The following is a 22,428-nucleotide window of genomic DNA, read 5'->3' as shown; positions in this document are numbered from 1 at the left end:
TATTTTTTAGATTTCATGAATGAATTTTGGCATTTTAGGGTTTCACTAATGAATTTTTTCATTTTGGGGTTCGCCAAATGAATTTTCTCACTTTGGGGTTTCTGTAATGGGTTTTTGAATTTTGATGTTTGATATTCATTCATGAAACTCCAAATAAATTTTTGAATTTCGGGGTTTTGCTATTGAATTTTCTCATTTTTAACGTTTCACCAGTTGAATTTTCTAAAATTGGGGTTTCGCTAATGAATTTTTGCACTTTAGAGTTTCGCACTTCGCACTTCGAGGTTTCCATAATGCGAATTTTGATGTTTGAAATGCAAAAATCTATTAATGAAAGCCCGAAATATAAAAATTCCTAACTGAAACCCAATAATGTGAAAATTTAATCATGAAATCCAAAAATGTGAAACTTAATGAGCGAAACCTTAAAATGCAAAAGACCATTACCGAAATCTTGAAATGGGAAAACTCACTCATGAAATCTCAAAATGCAAAAATTCATTATTGAAATCCCAAATGCAAATATTCCAGGTACCCCAAATAATTTTTTGCATTTGAGGGTTTCGCTAATTAATTTTCTCATTTTAAGGTTTCACCAAATGAATTTTCTCATTTGGGAGTTTCACTAATTCGTATTTTAGGGTTTCATCAAAGGAATTTTGACACTGTGGTTTCCGTAATGGATTTTCGAATTTTGATGTTTGAAATGTGAAAATTCAATCACGAAACCCCTAAATGTGAAACTTCATTAGCGAAACTTTGGAATGCAAAAGTTTATTACCGAAACTTTGAAATGCGAAAATTCATTCATGAAATCCCAAAATGCGAAAATTCATTATCTAAATCCTAAATGTGAAAATTCATTCATGAAACCACAAATAATTTTTTGCATTTTAGGGTTTCGCTAATGAATTTTCGCATGTGAAGTTTTCACCAAATGAAATTTCTCATTTTGAGGTTTCAATAATGAATTTTTGCATTATAGTGTTTCGCCAATTGAATTTTCGCACCTTGAGGTTTCCTAATGGATTTTCGAATTTTGAGGCTAGAAATGCGAAAATTCATTATCGAAACCTTGAAATGCGAAAATTCATTCATAAAATCCCAAAGTGTGAAAATTCATTATCGAAAGCCCAAGTGCAAATATTCATTCATGATATGCCAAATAATTTTTTGCATTTTGAGGTTTCGCTAATGAATTTTCTCATTTAGGGTTTCACAAAATGAAATTTCTCTTTCTGGGGTAACGCTAAATGAATTTTTGCACTATAGGGTTTCCGTAATGGATTTTCAAATTTTGATGTTTGAAATGCGAAAATTCATTTCCAAAACCCCAAAATACGAAATTTCATTACTGAAAACTCCATAATGCGAAAATCTAATCATGAAACTCCAAAATGTGAAACTTCATTAGCGAAACCCCAAAATTAGGGGTGTGCAAGATCCAATCCAATTTTGATTGATTTAAATGATTTGGCTTATTACATTAGATTCCTAATTTCCAAAACTGACATGATTAGATCGGATGGGGAATTTGCTTGTGAGAATCCTGTCAACTCCAATTTTACTTAGTTTCATGTTTATTTTCATATTTTGGAGTTTCAATAATGAATTTTCCCATTTCAGATTGCCCCAAATGCAAAAATTCATTCATGAAACCGAAAAGTGTGAAAATTCATTTATTCGCATTTGGGGTTCTTCCATCCATTCCTTCGTTCATTTTAGTCATTTAATACCTTGAGAATTTAGATTTGGCAGAACAATGCTTTTCCAAATTTTAGGGACAGTTTGTTGTGTCATCGAGAGAGAGCTCTAAGACAGTGAGAGCTTTTCTCTTCTGTTTTTCGGCCTGAAATTATTCGGAGTAATTCACCAAATTCTTTCACCTTCGAATTTCTATAATTTTAATTCAGAAGAATTCACATCCGTTCCGTTCTGAATCCCATATAATACTTTTAATTTTGCGTACTTAATTCTGTTTCATTTCTTGCTTGCCTGCCAGGACCACAAGATTTCATTATTTCCTTTGGCTACATTCTCTCTCACTCAAACCAAGACATTATTGTAAATTTACTAAAATAGTCACACAAAAGTAGTATCCCAAAATGAGAAAAAACAAACACAATTACCAATTGCATAACTCTTGATTCAAAAAAAAAATGTTGACAGTTACATGTGTTGGTCAATTACATTGCATCATGGGGTCTGCGAGACCGCATAATTATGGGGTCAATTGAATTTTCTCAACTGCAAGACGGGCCATAGCCGCTCACTCCGGAAAGCACATAACATGTAAAACAGATGGAGAGCAACAATCTCACAGCAATCATTTTAAAACCTCACAATAACTAGCACTCCCACCAAATGCACATGACCACCGAGATAAATGAAACCAAATCACATACTGCACAAGATTACTTTGGCAGCGACAAACTTCCCTCTTCCTAAAATTCTTGAACAGCTTTTGTCCTCTTCAACGCAAGGATTGACGCTAATGATGAGTTAAGGTTCAGGTTCAGCCCCCAGAACCCTTTCCCACCTCACTCCATATCGATGGATTGAACTAAATGATTTACGTCTTAAATTGAAGTCGAATTTCAAGATAGCAAGGGTAACTACTTCAATTACAGCCACTCTTCGATGGCCAAAAATTACATCCAAATTTGAAGCAAAATGCAAATACCATCTTAAAACAGAGTAAAACATACCTCTCAAACATACCTCTTAAACACGAAGTTGAGAAAAACTAAGCAGCAGTCCTTACATCCATCACAGGTCAAACAGCTCAACTCCAGAAAAGAAACAATATCGAAAAAGAAACACATAAAATCATCTTGGTACACGAGTTTTAAAACTGACCTAGACAAGAACACAAATTATGCTTTTGCCACATGCTCCATAGCAAGGATGACCTAGTACCGATCATAACGCCTGCAAGAACAAATTATTATATCAGGTGATCATCAACTAAAAAGTATCCAAATTGGCATATACATATGACTTGGTCACAATCACACATACAAGACCAGGCAAAATCAGCAAATTAACAAAATCCCTATGATAAGCATTTACAAAATATCACCCAAAAAAATAGACATGTTATGGTTAGCTACATAAGCTTGTAAGATGGCCACAGTAATATGACAAGCTTCAAATTCACGGCCATCTCACAGAAAACAAGGACTGCCACATGGCTTGTGGTCAATAAAAGGTAGCAACTCTCTTGACAGATGTGGACAATGACAAAACGGGAAAGAATTTCCAAAGGTTGAAAAGAAGCCACAAAATTTTGAAAGCAATGCTTCAAACTATCCAGTACAAGGTATGCAAGGCACTCACACAGCTACAATTATAGGCTTCGACTAGAAAACACATTAGGTCTATTTCAAAGTAAAAAGAAGCTGATGATTATTTTTTCATAAAATTGCAAACACAGACAATTATTTTCTAAATTAGCTCTAAATGAACTTTCATGTGCGCTTTTTTATGAGGATGCTGAGAACAGAATTATTTCATGGAAACAGAACCAGACTGGCACTTAAATCATTGCATGATCTTGAAACATTTGAAAAATGTTATTGAAATCATTGCACATAGTTACTTTAATCCTTGATCAAACAAAAGGAAGCATGCATGCCAAATGAACAGATACTTTCAAAAATGGCCACCATGGAAGTTTACACACCTGTGGCGATCATAATCCCTGGAACGCTCCCTTGATCGTGAGCGTGACCTACGGCGACTTCTCGAATCATAATTGCGGGAGCGATCTGAATCTCTGTCACGCTCGCGATCATATCCGCGATCTCGATCATAATACCTATCACGATCTCTGCTCCTACGATCATGATCCCTACCTCGGTCGCGGCTATCTCCTCGTTCTCTATCCCTACTTGATTCCCTGTCGCGTTCCTTACTTCGCTCTTTTGATCTACATGGAAAATAATTAAAGAATAAAGATTTATATTTTATAGAAGCTTCTTGTAAAGGGTACATTTTGGAAAGAACTTTTATTTCTTTAATTAAAAAAAAGAACATTAAGAGTTACCTCCTATCCTCAGACCGATCAACCTTGCGAATCTTGTTTCTCTCTTCCTGAAAATTGAATAACCAAAAAAGTACAATTGACACCCCTTTTGTTAATAGGATGACATGAAATAACAAATCACTTGATGGAGAGAGATAACATGTCCTGCTTCATAGGTACATAATTGGTAAGCAACATATAAGCAAAGCATCATAGCAAGTGAAGATGCTCACTAATATAGTCAATTTGTAGAATCAATAAAGGGTTGAGATAAGAATATCACTTGGACAACCATCAACCTCCCTTTTTCCAAAGTTAAGAAATCTTACTTCATTTTATTATTATAATAAATGCAAAATCTACATGGTGACTACAACCAAATGGGTGTATACATTTCATTCTCATAAGTACACAAGCTATGATCCCAACCTAAGCGAAAAATGAAAAAAGATGTTCGAAAAATTATACTCACAGATACCATATTATGAGAATCTCTATAGATTTGAAACACTACCAGAGCACCTGAACCAACAGTTTCAGAATACGAACTTAAAACAATTCAGACTTTCCAGGTAAAATTGTAATACTTTGATAATATATTTTCAGACACACTTTGCCTAAAATGCTGGAAACACATTTTTCAAAACAATGTCCATTAGTGTACAAAAGTTAGTGTTCATCTGCCCATTTTTTACCCCCAACGGAAATATATTTATGAAACAAGCCCAAGCGAAGTATATACCATTACAAAGGAGCATCATACCTGCAGCTCTGCTAACTTCTCACGGATTTGCATATAGCCTAAATGAAGCTTCCCGCCAAAGTGATCCGCTAAACGACGGTCACTGAAAACAACGAAAAGAATCAGAATATTTCATTCAATTCAAACATGCAAAAGCCCAAACAGGATTTGTTCATGTACGGTACAGATTCCACATAATTTTTCTAGCCAACAATAGCATGATCTACAAACATAAAACAGAAAAAGACGCACATTCTGTAGCTGCAAAAGTTATCCTCGTAAAACTGGGCACAAGAGCCTGCTGGTGACAAGGAGGTATAATCGTTGGGTCAAAAGCTGAAGCACTTGAAACCCCAAATACTAATTTTATGTATACCCAGAAAAGCTAGAAACTAGAGTAGCAAGCATAATTATTCAAAATCAAACTTTACCTGTCATAAACACTCAAAAATGCTCCACAGATGTCACAAACACGTAGCTTTTGATCAGTCTGAAACAACACCATAACTTACAAGTTAACGGTCGCTCAGAAGTGAAATGAATAAGCAAATAGTTGGACCCTATCACAGGAAATTCTTGCAAGAGTATCAAACATTATCATGGGCTTTTCATCATTTCTTTATTCTACATACAATCTGAAAGTAACACTTGCGTGAAAATGCACACCTAGATGTAGACAATCCATTCAATTTTAATGTTTAGACAACAAAGAGGACAACAAGAAGTTTACAAGTGTAACTCTGAGATTACATGAAAATCAATATCCCACTTCTTCTAACCATAAAGTGTTGGGACAACAACTATGAGTACTTTCTATGTGAGAATGTAAGTGTTGTGAAGTAGATTCTTTTGTTGTTACCAATAAATAGATAGATGGAGGAAAAATGAACTCACAATGCGCACATCAGCAGCAGTGTACTTGGAGGAATCCAGGATAGGCTCCTGTCTGGCAGGCAGCTAAAGAGAAGAAATGAACAGTCACTCACCAATCATTGACAAGAAAAACAAAAAAGCATAGCAAATGCAAAACTCAGAACAAAAAGGATATTAAAAAAGGTTGCAGAACAGGTGAACCACTTAATACAAAACAATATTATTTTATTTAAGAGTACCTTCTTCAGTGCTTCAGCCTCTTCCAGCGCCTTTTGTGCCTCATCAACCATTCCTTGCTCACCTGAAGATGGCAAAGAACTTTAGCGACCATACGTAACCTGATTTCTAGAAAGACAGAAAACTAGCCCAATATACACACAGAGCATTAATTAGTAAGGTATACACTTACCAAGGTCCTCTGCCTTCTTCAACTTTTCATTTATCATTTCCTGTGTTCGGGCATCGGGAACAACTACAGGCAAGGGTGCCAAAGGTGGCGGGTTTGGCAGGGGTTGAGGTAAGGATGCCCTATCCTTATTGAAAGCATCCAAAAGAAGCATCGACTAAAACAAAATAAAAGTATATGTTAGAGAGCTGACAAACTTGTCAACAAGTCATCCAGATCAAGGAATAATACACTGGAACAGCAAGAAATATTTCAGTTTGTACATATACAAATGAATTTCTCAACAAGTAGATATTTGGTACCTGTTTATCTGCTCTCTTGCCTCTGAGTTCGTCTACTATCTCCATAGCCCGAATCTTAAGATCTGTCTTGCCTTCAAGATCTGCAAATTTACATCAACAATTTGAATCAGAAAATAGATTTCTAGGTGCATATTCAAGAATTGATAATTTACAAGCAACTGAATAATATATATACATATAAGAAAACAAAAGGTTTGACCATTTTAAGAACAGCAGCCACAATATAAGACCATGCATGAACAGTGGAAACACAGTACAAATGTCAAACGTTAAGTGTATATATATTAGTGATTCATCAACTTTAGTGCATTAACCAAACTTAGAAGAAAAAAAAAAGATAAGCATCTGTGTATTGTTAACACACGCACACACAAAATCCAAGCAAACCAAAGAGAAGGCAAGTTCTGTTTTGAAAATAGCAATTAGATAAAGGTTACCAAATTGATCAACTTCTTTCAACTTTTCCTTGATCTGCTTTGACAACTCGAGTACCTCTGGCGTCTGGAATTGCACAAGAATCAATAAATAGGTAACCACGTGATTTTTTACCTATAAAGAAAAAAAAAAGGATAGATTGAATGATCCATTACCTGAGTAACTTCAGAGACAGAAATTGCAATAGCAGCCTTTGCATCATCATCCTCAAGGCGCTTAAGAGCTCTAGCAATTTTCCTATCACACTCAACAATGAGCCTATCTATGACATCCTCCAGGTCTCTGTCATAGTTATCAGTCCCCTTTGCTTTGGCTTCTTCGTATCTGGGAAGAGTTAAGCTTTACTGGTATTGAATTATATCAGCAAGCATGTATATAAATAAGAAAATTTCATCTCAGCCTTCAAATGTCCATTCATTTCAAAGACAATTGAAGCAAGCAATAGTTGAAAAGGATACTCTTTTCTGAGCTGCAACGAGTGGACCTTAGGACAGGGACCCATATCCATTTTCTGAAAACACAAAAGTAAAAATGTCAGCTAGGTTCAAGATTATGGCAAAAGACCTAGTTTTAATTTATTTTCCTCTCGGGAACCAACTTTTAATGAAAAGAAGTGAAGGGCTTTGATTTACCGTTAACTGGAAAAGCTCGTGGGGGCAGAGCCCGACCAAGTAGAGGCGACACACTTCGCGATCGTAATATTTGCGGTTGACCTCTCGGACGTCGCCGTTTCGATTGGCCCCCATAAGCTGGTCCAGCTGCTTCCTCAGCGCGTCCATGGCTGATCACTCCCCTCTAGTCGTCTCTACAACTTTGGAGTGGTGGATTTCAGTTGGCTCGCTGAGCGAGAAAGAGATTAGGGTTCGTTAGGGATTTAGAGAGTTTTGGGGAAAACAAAAAATAAAAGAGGATTTGGGATTGTGTTTGTTTGTGAGATTGTGCTCACTCACTGTATTTAATTTTAATAATATATTTATTTTGCTCATATGCCCTCGTGGGTTTATACATTTGCAGGCCGGCCCGGGCCCATTACGATTTCACTTTTGGGCCCATTATCGTTCTCGAGTCCTCACTCTCTTCGATCAATCCTCTCATAAAAGGTCACAGACTGAAACTGAAACTGAAACTCAAATTCAATGGCTCTCTCTTTCTCTCGCTTGCTGTTGGTATTGGGATTCTCCGCCTTGTTGTGCATTTCAGTAGCAGCAGCTTTCCAATCCGATGAGCTCTTATTGGACGACGACGAGTTCGGTCTAGAAGGAGGGTTGCACACTAAGTCTCCTGATCTCACATATACACGATCCTCGCCTCCGCCACCATCAACACCAACTTCATCAACCTCCCGGAAGAGGTTTTCCGATCCGGATTCGGACTCTAAGATCCAATTTCAGCTCCATCACGCCTTTGGGGACTCTGATTTCTCTCCCGCTGGTACTTTCAGTGCTCGCTTGAAGACATGGAATCACGGTGGTCAGGTTGGTTGCTTTCTTCTCTTCTTCTTTTATCCTTCTAATTTTGGTGCGAAGCTGCAATTTCATGTTTTGCAGTGGGTTTTGTTGTCATTTAAATGGGTTATTGGTGATTCTTGAGATTGGAATTCACAATTTTGAACTGGATTTGTTTGTCTTTTAGACCGGCTTCTTAAAAAAATTAGGTGAAAAGAAAGGAATATATAGTTGATAAATTCGTAGGGGTAAGGCAATGGATGCGAGTGCATGATGATGAGCTTAGGGAGTTTACTTAAGACTATATACTTGTACCTTTTAGTGGAGCATCGTTTCATGCTTAGTTTTGTCTACTTGCAAACTCTCGGGCCTTATATTTCACTCTGTAATACTAGAAAATCTAAGATGCAGTGCAGTTTAACTATGACATGGTTTTATTGATCACAGACCCTTACAAAGCTACGATTTTCGAGGAATTCTTTTACTGAAGAGGAGAAGGAGAAGTTTGCAGTAAGTTCTTCCCCCTCTAAACTTATGTGGGTTTTTTCTGCTTTTACCATTTCAAATTAGCATTATTTCTTACTTTTAAATGTTGATGCTGTTCTTGTAGCTACTACTGAAGGGAGATGACTTCTATAGGATAAGATTGCCGTCCAGTGTTTTGAATCCTCCTGGGAGGGATTATGTTATTTCTTCAGTAAAAGCGGCAAGTCTTACGCACCCTCTATCATGTAGTTTTATGGTTCCAACACAAATATGATCACTAAGGCTACAGGTTTACTAACAATCTTTCTTAAATATCCAGAGATGTCTTCCACGGGATGGTTTGGATGAGCATTTTGTTATACACACGGTAACTTTCAACTTTCTAAGCTCTTGCTGTTGTTTTCCCATGGTTTTTATGATCTTTCGGACTATATACCTATTTTTACTGTTCAATGAGACATATTTTGTAGCTTTACAATCATCAAGTCTTATGCAATTTATTCTTGTTCAAATTTGTATTACAGGATGGAATTAATATCTTGGCAGTTAATTATGGTTCGCCTGGGGCATGTCCATATCCTCGGCAAATGAAACTTGTAAGTCAGGATCGGTTTTTTTTTTCTCTCTGGTTTTTATTGTCAATGGACTTAAGATAAGTAGATATATGGCAACTATTTTTTTTGTGTGTGTGAATAAAAGTAGAGGCTTTCTGAGGATGGAAAAGAAAGTTGTGTTGAATAAGCTGACCTTGTTCCAATGCCTTTTTTCTTTTTTGGTATTTTCAGCCTGGAAAGTGGTCTTTTAACTCTCACACGGTTTTGAAGAATAGTGAGCAAGCACCAAGGTGAAATGCTTTTGCGTTTTTTCTTTCTTCATTATATGTTGAGATACTGGCATGATCTGGGTGCTTAAACTCTCACGGATGGTTAATTATTTCATACTTCTCAACTTTGTTAATAGAAAAAGGTGAACCTGATTATCTAAAAGAGTACCCTGTGCGTTTATATCAGTTGTATTTTCTTTTAATATTAATTTTCCATGGTTGATAGAAATGTAGATACAAAATTGGCATTTGATCTGGTTGATCTGCATTATTTATTAGGTGATGTGCAGGGTATTAGTAATCAATGGAATGACCTAACTGTGTTATGTTAAATGCTGATACTATCTACAGTCTTACATTACGCTGATCATTGAAGGTCTTTGTGAAGGCCCTATAAGTTAATATCTTATGACAAAATGTTTTCACAGAGCTCCAGTGTTTGCTGAGGAGATTCTTGGAGGTGAGTTAGGAGAAGGTGAAGTTGTACCGCCACCAGAAAGGTCCCTTTGGGCTAAATATGTGAGTATGAACAGAATTAATCGCCTCCATCTCTCCCTCGCATAGATTTATTTTATTGATTTACCTTACTGAGTTATTATGTACCAGTGGATGTACCTAATCCCGCTTGGGCTCATTGTCATGAATGCCGTAACCCAAGCAATGAACATGGCAGAGGAACCGGGTGCTGGTCAGCCAGCAGGCCAAGCACAGCAGCCAGCAGGCCAAGCACAGCAGCCAGCTGCAGTCCAGCGTGGGTCAAGTTCTGCTGTGCGAAGAAGATAGTCTGTTTGCTCATTTTTCTCTTCAAAGATTTGACGTCACCTGAAATGAATGACATTTTAGGTTTGACCTTTTCGTTGTATCTTTAATCCCATGGGGACCTTCATGAGGGTTGTAAATTTTTAGTGATTTTGTTATATTTTCAGTAGGGAATGTAAGGTTGAATTGATGAAGGCTTCAGGATTAGCATTTATAAAGAATTTTGCATGTATTTATAAAGGATTTTGCAGCAGTTGCAAAATAAAGAAACAAATTCCACAAATGACGGCATTGCGAGGCGCCGTGGAGAGTATCATTATCAACTGCAACCAGTTTTGGAAGCTGCATGAATTGGTATGATGTGCATCTCTACGACTAACAGATACTAATTCATGTAAGTCCTGTCCAACTTGGCAGATGAGACCAACCGGAAACAAGGCTATGAACCAACCAAAATTAATGTATATAATCCAAACAGAAAATTATACCAAGCGTTACTAATGCCAGGCTTGATTTTTTATGTATGTAGCAGGGTTGATTTTTTAAAGCAGAGTTTGAACTTCGGCAGCTACAAAAAAGATAGAAAGAAACCAGAAAAACAAAAAAGCCAGGCTTTGTTTGTTGGTAAAGCAGGCGTAGCTGCTACTTCTTCAAGGAATACTCGTTAAAATTACAGAGGAAGGAAGCTAATACTTTATGCAAAAATACTTTGAGAAATAAAGCTATGCGAACAAGGACATCCAAATAAAACATCTCCGGATCTCTTGACAACACGACAGAGGCCAGAGACCCAATCATAGCTCGTCCTGCAAGGGCAAATCAATAAATTACAGAATTAATTAGAAAAAGGCAATCTAATCTTTACTGTAATAAGTAGGTGCGCTTAATTTAACGACAGATCATAGAACATTGAATGATGCTTACATGACCATAATCATCCCAATCACGGTGGCGGTTCTGCAGAATAAAACATCCTAGTTAGAAGTAGGCCAGAAAACAAAAACATTAATTCAAGTTACAACTTAATTACTGAATCTACGTCAATTGGCCAGCGGCTACAAAATTCCACAGAAACTGTCCAATTAATTGATCACCTTCCTACTTATTTGCAAGGGTCAAAGGTCTCAAATAGGCTTTTACTTCAGAAATAGCCACAACAGGAGGAAATCATCCCAATTTCATTGGAAATGAAGAAAAGAGGATACCAAGAAGTATTTCTCAACTCTCATTTGGTTGGAAGGAAGTGAAACAGCTTTTGGTTGGACGCTGCATACTCATGAGGGGTTTTTTTTTTGTTTTTTTTTATTAAGGGGGAGGGGGTATTTGAACTGGGGCCTATTCCAATGAGAGAGATACTATGGTCATTAGCTAGAAAACATAACAAGGACACTGCCTACCATTAGACCAAGAGCTAGTTGGTTAGGTATAAGGGATTTGAGTGACCTTTATTGCAAAGGTGATCATAGAAAAAACCTATATTAGATGAAAGTTGAAACAATTAATGCAAAATATTCAAACACACCCTTCGGTATCTGTCTCTGTGTCTGTCTCGACGTCGATCGTAACCCCTTTCTCGTCTCCTCCTTTCACCCTCCTCTCTCGCTCTTTGAGCTTCCTGCACAATAAGGGCTCAAACTACTTATGAATGAAACTCAACTAAGCCTGACGGAAAATTCTAATAAACCAGTTATTACGCTCACGAACCTCTTCCTCTTGTGCTTTCCTCCTTTTTTCTGCTTCTTCAAAGGCATCCTTTTCAGCCTGAGACGCCATAAGTGAAGTGCATAAGATGAACTGCCAATGAACTTGGAAATACCAGTGACAGTCAAAAGAGGCTTACCTCTCTATTGGTAAAGACTTCCTCGACAACTTGTTTGGCATACTCAGGATCATCACAAATTAAAATGTTGTCAAAAACTGAACCAGCCTTTACCTGCATCACATTATTTTACCCCATTAACATAATGAATTAGTGATCATGCCATCCTTAAATTCGCAAATGGATAATGTCCTACCTGCCAAACTTCGACACCCACGTACTTAATTGGCTTAAGCACATAAAGATCAGGGTCATCTTCAAACTCTGCATAGGATGAGATAAAGAAAACTTAGCATGTTTTATTTTTCCAAGATCTGCACATGCAATTATCTCTATTGATATAGACAGAGCAAGTATAGCTATCCAATCAAAGTTACCAGGATTATCAATCCAAGGAGTCTTCCATTTCCCTTTATAATTGGGGTTCTTGATTTTCTGACATGCCAGAAGAAGTTACGCTAATTAGAAACTGCAAAAAAGAATTGGCCTTCGGTTTTATCTGTTACCTCTAAAAGTAATTAACCTGCGGTACCTACCTTGGGTTTCCATGGTCCTTTATAAGCTGGATTTGGTATCTTTGGAGCTTTCCATAAACCGTTCTCTTCTTCATCCCAGTCATCGGGCTAATTAGAAGGGGAAAACAAACAAATTATTGATTAAATTTATCATCTTTACATAAATATGTACTCATCAAACCGCAAGAAAACAGCACTAAAAGTCAAACTAGAGAAAGGGAAGATAGTATTGGAGAACAGAGTAGCCTTTTGATGGTTCAATTACACAATGAAGGGTCTAATAGTTGTCCAACATCAGAAAGACCAAACAGATGTTAGATACGCAGCTTTGTTTATAGTACTACTCCATAAGCAATTAGCTAACCTCTTTAGCTTTTGGATCTGAAATTTCTCTTGGAATTGAATCATATCCCTGAAATACCAGGATGCGCATCAACAGTATGTAACACATGATACATTCACTACAAAGATAAGTCCCAGAGACGAGCATTAGGGAAAGAAGAAAAATAAAGTTCCCATACCTCAGGTTTGACGCTATCAGGATCATCAATGTATTCTCTAAGATCCCAGTCTGCTGGCTATGAGAGAGAAAACCATACTTATAAGATAAAGGAAAAAATTGTAGAGATTCAAATTTATAACCTACTCTCTAAGAAAAAGGTCGTTCACAGATTTGCTGAGCTTTGAAAACATTATCATAGTGTAGTCATAAAAGACTAATGAATATGTAGTGAGTATTTAAGTACTTGATAGAACCGATTTTTGCATCAACGCTTTTAATCTACCTTCTTTGCATTAACATCTTTAATCTTTCTTGGAGGAAGAATATCCCAGTCTGTGTACATGCTTCCAGAGTCCCTTTCTCTGTTGTCAACTAGGACACTATACGTTGCATCAGGCCTAAGAATGAATGTGTAAAAATGAGTCAACTTGTCGGTTTCACACTGTAAATCCTTCTTGATGGGGTAATTCTGGCCTTGGTAAGAGAGTATAACATGGAGCTTCTTTGTATCCGTGCCACATATATCTGGTCCAAACATTAAACTACACAAAGAAAGTTCAGCATTAATTAAACAAGGATGAACATCTACAACAGGAAACAGGAGATGAGGAGAAAACCATAGATAAAATTAACAAATGAACAGTTTCCGTTTAAGGAATCATTGCTGGTTGAAGAGAAGCTCAAAACTGCGACATTGTTGAGGATTGAGAATTCTAACCTGTATGGAGTGTCCCCACTGAATTTCTTCTGATTAACAAATCCAGACATAAGCTTTATGTAACCCCCACCACATTCAATTTCCTGCTCAAACCGTACAGAGTATTGGAGGACCAACGTCCTGTTCTTGTTGCTGAACTCTGGTATCTTTGCAGATATGGCAAAATGTTTGGCATCATTTGATGTCTGAATTCCTGCAAGATTTCACATACCATCATAAAACCAGAAGTTTAACTACCTTGACTGTTGTCGAGTACTAATGCTGCTGCAATTCATTACATTAGGAAAGAAATGCGTTTACTTTTCACAAACCTTCAACCCTAAATTCTATTTCAAGGAAGAAAAGGTGACATGATAAATAACATTGAATTGGTCAAGGGTTTTCCAACAATTCTAAAACACATAAGAGACCAACTTGTATATATATGCAGTGCAGGACTTTACAACATAGCATAGCAGTGAAATTCATCAATCAAATTGAAGGATACATACATATATATATATATATATAATAGCAGCAATGTTAAGTGAGAGAAGATATACCTTTATCTTCTGGGTCTCCAGACCACTTTCCAGCTGTGTGTTTAAAGTAACCCGCTTTGCCTTCACTGCTTTTCCAGTCGGATTCAACCCAACGTCTTTGCCACCCCTCTAACTCAAACAAATCAACAAAATAAAGATTAAAACTTAAACACTGTCAAAGCTTTGCTTTTCACACATTTTCTTTGACAGAAAACAAGCAACTCTGCATTCTCAACCAAAAACGAAAATGAAAACTTGACTAATTTTCCTTTTTCTGGTAACAATTATAGATTTTTTCTCAGAGGAGCAAGTAAAAATGGGAAATGCAAGTCAGTGATATACTAAGCATAAAAGGATTGAATTAAGTAAAGTAAAATTGAAGCGATGGAAGGAGAAAGAAGCAAGTAAGATAAAGATACCGTCAAAACGCTCTTCGAAAATGATCTCTGAAAGCGAAGAACGAAAGCAAAAAGAAAGCAAGGAGAGTGGTATTATTGTTACTAGCAAAAACAGGTGCTGATGACTAGGAGTAACGAGGCATGGCAGCTTCGCCATTTCAATTCAATTCGTCCAAGAAAGTGTTTGTCTTGTGGCTTACTTATACTAGTGGAAGCAGAAGGTTGCCCAAGAATTCTAGTTTAATTTCGACGATGCCCTTGGAAAATGCATAAAAATGTTGACGTTGATGTTCATGTTATCTCTCTCCCACTGGCACTGACTGGGCACTGCCGTTGTGTTCGGGTATCCTTCTTTGTTTCTTGTCTGTTTTTAAAATTTTAAAGTTTAATTAAGAATTGAATGGTGTTTCCCCGTCAAATGGGAAAGAGAAAGATTATGTTGACTTTGAAAATTGAACCCAAACCAACCAATCACAGATGAATGAAACGTTGCATAACCCAATCAAAAGTGTGCGAGTCAAGTCAATGGGGCCTGCACGATGACAAGTTTATTATTATAATCAAATACACAAGCAGGTCTTCGGTCTTCGGTCTTCTGTCTTCTTCTTCTTCTGCATCAGCCAATGGAATGGATGCATATATAATGTATTAAGATTATTATTGTGAATTTGTGATTGTATAATAATTGCAGGAATATTATAAATGTAAATTTTGTGGAAAAGGAAGGGCATTCGTTTGAAGAGGAAAGAGCGCATGAGATTACAGAAGACTTGGTGGGTGACTCGACTTCTGTTAAAAGTCTTCTTCTCCCGGTCAGTCGGCCAAGAAGAGAATTTCAGTGTCGATGAAAGGAAGATGGGGCCCCATGATAATTGAAACGAACGCTACGCGAAGACTTTCCTACAGAGTCTTCTTCCCCCTTTCCTTTCCTAAGTAGTAGTGCACTTGATTTATTTTTCTTCAATAAAGTAAACCTAAAACCTAAATCCACGGCAAAACGTCCATCATGACATTTTAATCACATATCACGCATAAGACTGGCGTTTTGATAACAGCAATAAACTTGGATGATTTTTATTTAAACAAAACATCTATGAAACAATAAAAGAGTCACTCTCCATCCATAAGCTGGAACCGCAGCACTGATGTTTCAAGCATACCAACAAAATACTACTCTCTTAAACAACAATAAATGGAGCAGCAAACCCCAAATGGGTATTTAGAAATGGGAGAAAAAGGTAAGAATATCCAAAAGTTCTACTGACATCTATTCCTTGCAGGAAAGTAGAGAAAATTAAAAATGGAGCCTCATGCCTTTCCCCTACTTCGCCTTAGGGTGAGAAGAAATAAAGTCCACAGCAAGACCAATTGAGTTGATCTTGTCAGCTTCATTATCAGGGATCTCAAACCCAAACTCCTCTTCAAGAGCCATCACAATCTCCACAGCATCTAAACTATCTAATCCAAGATCATTTTGGAAATGAGCATTTGGTGTAACCTGCCAAAAGAGGAGATTAAAAAAAAAAAATAGGGGGGGTCATTAGATTATAGAAAATGGAATGAAACGTACTAAAACAATCACACAAAAAAAACAAACAAAATTAGCATGAAATGTGAACGAAATGAACGTGCGCATAGTGTTCTCTAAAGTAGATTAATCTAATGAGCAAGGAACATGCCAATTATCAGGACTGGATGTTACTTTCTATTGGAATTTGGTACATAGGACATTCACAATGTATTGATTTCAACATGTAAGCACAGAAATTGATGTAAAAGTAAAATGGAGGAATATGGAGGAATATGTTCAAGTATGTATGCAATCCTAGGGTCAAAGAAGAAAGACAAAAAAAATGCTTATGAAATATTACAACTATTAAATAATGGATGCAAGTACCAAGGCTCACACCCATCTTGAGCAACAATGTTAATCAAAATCCTAACATTAGCAATAAAGTACGACCTAGGCCCATTACATATTTCATTTCAGCCCACATTTCTATTCATGCTTCATGAGAAAATATCTGATTCTCAAGACCGCCAGTAATCCTGGAGGAGCAAAAATAGAAATTTAAGAAGTCTGAGAAGCACTGAATAAGAAAATATATATGACGCAAAAAATTAAAGCTATGCACTGTGTGGTTGATGGAAAACGATATACCAAAGTCTTATTGTGAATAAAGTAATGACATATTCCTGTTCCTGCCTGAGATGCATATCTGAGCACAGCTAAAGCTAGCATATTTTCTACTTGTACATTTTAGTTTCTAATAAAAACAATACAATGACGAATCTAAATAACCAATCAGCCATTGATTCTGCATTGAAAGAAATGACTTCACCATCAGCCCAAAAATTTGTATAAACCCAACAGCAATATTTCACTCCCACATGTACATTTATGCATGCAGATGTTATGTTTGTGCAAATGGGCGTGCCATATTGAAGAACAAGATGCTATGACTGGACAATGCAAAACAACATTGAATGACCCTACATTTGACATACCAAAACCCTAATGATTCAATAGAACGGATCTTGGAAGCATAAAATAAACTCCTCAAACACAAAATGACCACATTTTTCAGTCAAAAGAAACAATTTTTTGAAAATTTCTGAGAATCTTACCTGCGAAATATGAAGAAATAACAACTTTTAAGAATCCTAATTACTCTACTTTCTGTCATTTTCTAATTAATCAAACAGAAAAATCCACAAAAGGATAGGAGAAGCAGTAATGAGTTGTTCAAAGCTGCAATTGACAATGCAATCGGTTTAATTATTTTTTCAATCCTATTTTCTGAGAAAGGAAACCGAAAACACCCACAGATCAGAGAAAGCTAGAGGCAAAACACTGTTTCATATATACCTTGGATGGATCGACTTTCTGGAAGTTCTTGACGACAGAGATAACACGATCGGTGACCTCGGATTTGTCGAGGAAGGTGCCCCTGACCTCCTCGGAGAAGAGACGGCGTCGTATGGCGTTAAAGGGGGAGAGAAAGAGAGGGGTGGTGGAGCTAGGGTTTGATGGCACGGCCGGAACTGGAACTCTCAGGTACTTAAGTATCGCGCTCCTCGCAGCCGCCGCCATTGAGCAAAACCTTTACACCTTCTGCCTGCTAAGCTAGTCGACTACTGATGAGTGAAATGCGTACTTAACTATATGAATGAATGAATGAACGAACGAACGAACGAAAGAAAGGGCGAGAAATGGTTATTCTCGGTTGTTTTGTTGGGTGAGAGAGAAGATACTCTGGTTGATACCAAACGTCGTCGTTTACGAAGTGGTGAAGTCAAAATGTGGGCTTTTTCGATAAAAAGAAAAGTATGGGCCGAAAAGAATCTGATCCCACCGATTTACCGCCCTTCAAGTGAAGAGAGTAACTGAAGACAGTGAAGAGTGAGATGCCAATTCCAATTTCCAACTGAAACAAAACAAGGAGTTTGAGAGAATTCCAAAGTGAAGAAGGCGATGGGGGTGGTGCTGGTGGTCTTCATTTCTTTGTTTCTCCTTCTTTTCCTCTTTCTATCAATCAAATTTGCCATAGCTGATGGTATTCATTCTTTTCTTTCCGAATTCATTCCCAACCCTCTCTCAATCTCTCTCTCCAATCAAATTTATACCATAAAACATATATTAGTTCCTCCGCTCTAAGCTCTAACTTCCTTCCTTGTGTATTTCTATGCAAGCAGGGGATTTTACTTTGATGTCCAAACGCTCTGTAAAGCGCGACCAAATTGAAGATAAAGTAAAGCCCATTTCCATATCTTGTATCCTGATTTCATATCAATTTTACAAACTTTGTTTCTTTTCCTTTTTCTTTTCTTTTTCTTCAAATGAGTATTTTTTTTTATTTTCTTTATGAACGTTGTTTCAGGTTGTTTGGATAACTGGTGCTAGCCGTGGAATTGGTATACTTTCGCTTTGCTTACCTTTTTTTTCTTCCATTTCATTTTTCGTTCCTTTTCCTTTCTCATTTTATGCAGATTAGGGTCCATTGATGTTGTGAAAATTTCTGTGATGCCTCAATAATTGTCATTGTGACTCTCACACTTCTCATAATTGACATTGTCATTCATTATCACCACTGTTTTTGTCATTACTATTATTATAATGATGATGGTTGTTATCCAAGTAGATCGGCAATGCTTCCGTACTTAAGTTTAGTTGTTGTAACATCAAAGCTGTATATTCGTCTACTTTCCATTGGATAGTGCATCTTAAATTGTTGTAATGTTACTTATATATTCATAATCATAAGCAGAATGGCTTGGGGTGATCCTTTTATCTCTACTGTGGTTTATATCTGGTGAAAACTGCCCAAATATTGAAGCAACCTTCTCACCGAATATGTTTCAATTGTTATTTTCCATGTACAAACTATCTCACTTTTCCCCCTGTAATGGTGGTGTGAAGGGGAGGTTCTTGCTAAGCAACTTGCAAATTTGGGGGCTAAGCTCATTATTTCTGCACGTAATGAAGCTGAATTGGAGCGAGTCAAGAAACAACTGACTGGTTTGTTCTTTATCTGCAAGCTGGATAGCTACCATTAATTTTGTAAATACATCTCTCCTCTCCTCTCTCTTAATTTGGTTAGCTTTTCCAGGTAAACATGCACCTGATGGCGTAAAGGTTTTGCCATTGGATTTGGCATCTGGTGAAGATTGTCTCAGGGATGCTGTAAAGAAAGCAGAGTCATTCTTTCTTAATGCTGGTGTTGATTTTATGATCCACAATGCAGCTATTGAGCGTCCTGTAAGTAGGCAATTCCTAATTCTTGAGTGCGAGACATTGTTAGTTGTTGAAACATCAATTGAAAGTCTTGCTGATTTGTTAGCCAGTGTCTTTCCCGACAGTAAATCAGCACCACTGCACTGGCATGCACATATGATATGAACAAAAACTTGCCAATTCACTTCTTTCGCATGTGATTTTATGTATATAAGCTGACAAATTAAGAATGCTTGTTTTTAAGATAATGCCATTCTACCTCTTCTTTTTTTTTTTTTTTTTTGTTCTATGGCAGAAAACTACAGCTTTGGATGTTACTGAGGAGAATCTGAAGGTATCATATGTGGAGTCCTTGGGTCATTTGGTGCTAGATATTTCTCTAAGAAAATTACTGGCGCCTATGGGTCAACGGTCCTGTGTTCCCTTCCTTTTTTGACCTAAAAAAAATGCTTCTTTTTTATTTATCAATAAAAGTGATCCTGTTTACTCTTTCTTGCAAGTAGTCAACATTCAATGTCAATGTTCTTGGGACAATAACGCTAACACGGTTACTAGCACCTTACATGCTGAGGCGGGGGAAGGGACATTTTGTCGTGGTATGTGGGAAATGACACTATATTACTATGTACTTCTCTGCCAGACCCACTCATTACATTGAAAATAATATATTGGATGAAGCACGACATGCAATTTTGTGAGGCACATAATAGATAGATCTTTTTCTCCTAATAGATAGATTGGTGCACATGACTATGTCAAATGTCCAAGACTGTGCAGTTATGTTGACTAACCAGACATGGGTTAATAGGATTTGTCGTGTGACTCCTGTACATTAGATGCTTAATTTTGTTGTTGCTAATTGCCAGGCACATTCTCTTTTCATCTCTATATTGTGTTTGTTTTCCCTTTTTTGTCCTTTACCCTTGTTACCTCTTTTATTGTTTTCTTAAGTTTATGTGCAGATGAGCAGTGCTGCAGGAAAGACACCTGCACCAGGTCAGGCCGTATACTCTGCCTCTAAACATGCATTAAATGGGTACTTTCACACATTGCGCTCCGAGGTAAAAATTATAACTCCTTCAGTCTAATGATGCATTTCGTTGCTTATGACTTATATGTGTTCCGTTATGCTAATGAAAAGTTTAAAAGGCAATATGTGTCCCTTAGAATGGACCAGTTGTGACAGTAAACACTTGACACTAGTTCAGGATTTTGAGTGAAGAAATGGAATGTTTAAGATGGGAAACTTTAAAATGTTGTAAATGTCTTCTAAGTGGAAAATCTTTACAGTTCTCGCTGATCAAGGTTCTCCATCGTATCTAGGCTTGCTTATATAAAATTAAAGACACCAAGAGTAGTAGTGTGTATATAAAGTAAAATGAAACTGTTGACATAAATACAATTTCAGTTTTCCATTTTTACCTAACGATGCTAGTTCATATTTCGTGAGTGCAGCTCTATCAGAAAGGAATCAGGGTGACCATTGTTTGTCCTGGGCCAATAGAAACATCAACTGGTTCTGGAACAGCAAGCTCAGAAAATAAAGCTTCTTCTGAGGTTAGCTCCTTACGCATCTCATTTCTTTTCATTTGTTACTTTTATGCTGCCTACTTGAGCTGTCAAGAGGGCTTTGAGGGCTAGGGACATGGGATCATTTGAATCTCTTGCATTGAAATGCTTCTTAATCATTTTTTGTTATCTTTCTGTTTTAACAGAAGCGTGTATCATCAGAAAGGTGTGCAGAGTTGACGATAGTTGCTGCCACCCATTGTCTGAAGGAAGTTTGGATATCGTACCAGGTATTGACATCAGTGTACCTTCTTGTCTAGGTCCAGCTACCAAGATAACAGTTGGGGCTAGGCCTAGATGGTGATGATGAAAAGCATCCACAACCTAGGATTACCATTTTACTATTCCACCTATCAATGCAAGGCCTTTAAGCATATTTTCACACTCATTCCTAGATAGTATATTTAACAAAGGTGGTCTATTCTTGTCAAACAAGTCATGCTTCAAATCTAATTAGACATAACATATTTTAAGCTTTATAATTACCAATTGTCTAATTTCTGATTTACTTTTCAAATTAGCTCTGTGGATTTTGTTTTACTGAATTGTCTAAGAATATGGGCACCTTTGTGATTTCTGTCTGGTAAAATATGAAACTTATTTCTCATGTTGTCCTTAATCTTTATATTATCCTAATTATGCTTATTTGTTTTCTGTTGTCTACTGTAGCCTGTGCTGGCTGTAATGTACTTGGTGCAATACATGCCAACTGTTGGTTATTGGCTCATGGACAAGGTATTTTCTGTACTGTCAAATTAATGTTTTTCGGTGAACCTTGAATATGCTAAAAAATACATCCAAGTATAGCATCGTGGAATAAAAGCGTGTTAGCTGCTTTCATGATTAGGAATTCCTCTCTGGTTTACTTACTGTGAGTTGCCCTTTATTTTTTGCTCATTGCCTGCATTTCTAACACTAATTTGGAGCTGTTGTTTTAAATGATTTCTAGATTGGTGGGAATCGAGTCGAAGCAGCTGCACGGAAGGGCAACACTTACTCAATTAGCTTACTGTTTGGGAAAAAGAAGGCATCATGATTCTTTTGACTTGAAGCTCTATCTTTCATTGCGTTAACAATCAGGAAGAGTGATTGTATGCGACTTTAGTATTTACATACCCAATTATAAGGTTTAGTTGACAAACTTTCCTGAAGATAACTGACAGAAACTATGTGGAGGGAAACAGCCTAAAACGTACGGTGATATGTACATCTTAAAGATGCATGGCCCTCAATTTGTTGTGTGTTTATGGCCGTTTGCCACCCCACTGTCATTTCTTTTCAAAATCATGAAAATTTTACTTGGAAAGGCCGTGGTGGAGCTAACATTTTTCAAGTAATTATCTCGCTTTCATA

General features: G+C 37.0%; 5 protein-coding genes across 6 annotated transcripts; 2 read left to right on the top strand and 3 right to left on the bottom strand.

Annotated features, from left to right (window-relative positions):
• Positions 1-2,595: 2,595 nt before the first annotated feature.
• LOC110760454 (U1 snRNP-associated protein usp106-like) lies at positions 2,596-7,729 on the bottom strand. Its single transcript, XM_088254345.1, has 13 exons — positions 7,418-7,729; positions 7,244-7,296; positions 6,941-7,109; positions 6,788-6,851; positions 6,351-6,430; positions 6,052-6,205; positions 5,882-5,943; positions 5,664-5,726; positions 5,201-5,259; positions 4,791-4,872; positions 4,049-4,095; positions 3,686-3,931; positions 2,596-2,931 (listed from the first exon to the last, which is right to left on the bottom strand). The coding sequence occupies exons 1-13, from the start codon at positions 7,562-7,564 to the stop codon at positions 2,913-2,915; spliced, it is 1,245 nt and encodes a 414-aa protein (XP_088110471.1). The 5' UTR covers positions 7,565-7,729; the 3' UTR covers positions 2,596-2,912.
• A 144-nt stretch (positions 7,730-7,873) lies between these two features.
• Positions 7,874-10,581, top strand: LOC110760450 (ER membrane protein complex subunit-like protein). Its single transcript, XM_021962714.2, has 8 exons — positions 7,874-8,260; positions 8,678-8,740; positions 8,841-8,936; positions 9,036-9,083; positions 9,241-9,312; positions 9,502-9,560; positions 9,968-10,058; positions 10,146-10,581. Exons 1-8 carry the CDS (start codon positions 7,922-7,924, stop codon positions 10,320-10,322), a joined length of 945 nt encoding a protein of 314 aa, XP_021818406.2. The 5' UTR covers positions 7,874-7,921; the 3' UTR covers positions 10,323-10,581.
• A 159-nt stretch (positions 10,582-10,740) lies between these two features.
• Positions 10,741-14,964, bottom strand: LOC148293434 (calreticulin-3-like). Its single transcript, XM_088254344.1, has 14 exons — positions 14,793-14,964; positions 14,395-14,502; positions 13,853-14,045; positions 13,418-13,676; positions 13,154-13,210; positions 12,997-13,044; positions 12,654-12,740; positions 12,495-12,552; positions 12,314-12,381; positions 12,139-12,231; positions 12,003-12,059; positions 11,821-11,913; positions 11,223-11,255; positions 10,741-11,104 (listed from the first exon to the last, which is right to left on the bottom strand). Exons 1-14 carry the CDS (start codon positions 14,926-14,928, stop codon positions 11,093-11,095), a joined length of 1,302 nt encoding a protein of 433 aa, XP_088110470.1. The 5' UTR covers positions 14,929-14,964; the 3' UTR covers positions 10,741-11,092.
• An 850-nt stretch (positions 14,965-15,814) lies between these two features.
• MTACP2 (mitochondrial acyl carrier protein 2) lies at positions 15,815-18,005 on the bottom strand. The gene is made up of 2 exons (XM_021962685.2): positions 17,641-18,005; positions 15,815-16,269 (listed from the first exon to the last, which is right to left on the bottom strand). The coding sequence occupies exons 1-2, from the start codon at positions 17,863-17,865 to the stop codon at positions 16,093-16,095; spliced, it is 402 nt and encodes a 133-aa protein (XP_021818377.1). The 5' UTR covers positions 17,866-18,005; the 3' UTR covers positions 15,815-16,092.
• A 106-nt stretch (positions 18,006-18,111) lies between these two features.
• On the top strand, positions 18,112-22,381 carry LOC110760421 (NAD(P)-binding Rossmann-fold superfamily protein). 2 transcript variants are annotated; one of them, XM_088254346.1, is made up of 12 exons: positions 18,112-18,328; positions 18,468-18,523; positions 18,653-18,686; positions 19,192-19,290; positions 19,382-19,530; positions 19,802-19,840; positions 20,010-20,102; positions 20,469-20,567; positions 20,962-21,063; positions 21,222-21,305; positions 21,745-21,810; positions 22,025-22,381. In XM_088254346.1, exons 1-12 carry the CDS (start codon positions 18,247-18,249, stop codon positions 22,109-22,111), a joined length of 990 nt encoding a protein of 329 aa, XP_088110472.1. In that variant the 5' UTR covers positions 18,112-18,246; the 3' UTR covers positions 22,112-22,381. The 2 variants fall into 2 exon arrangements, with proteins under 2 accessions (XP_088110472.1, XP_088110473.1); XM_088254347.1 differs by lacking the exon at positions 20,010-20,102.
• Positions 22,382-22,428: the final 47 nt, after the last annotated feature.

This window comes from Prunus avium, chromosome 6, assembly GCF_965620075.1.
Source record: "Prunus avium chromosome 6, drPruAviu1.hap1.1, whole genome shotgun sequence".
NCBI lineage: Eukaryota > Viridiplantae > Streptophyta > Magnoliopsida > Rosales > Rosaceae > Prunus > Prunus avium.
This window is presented reverse-complemented; position numbering and strand designations above follow the sequence as displayed.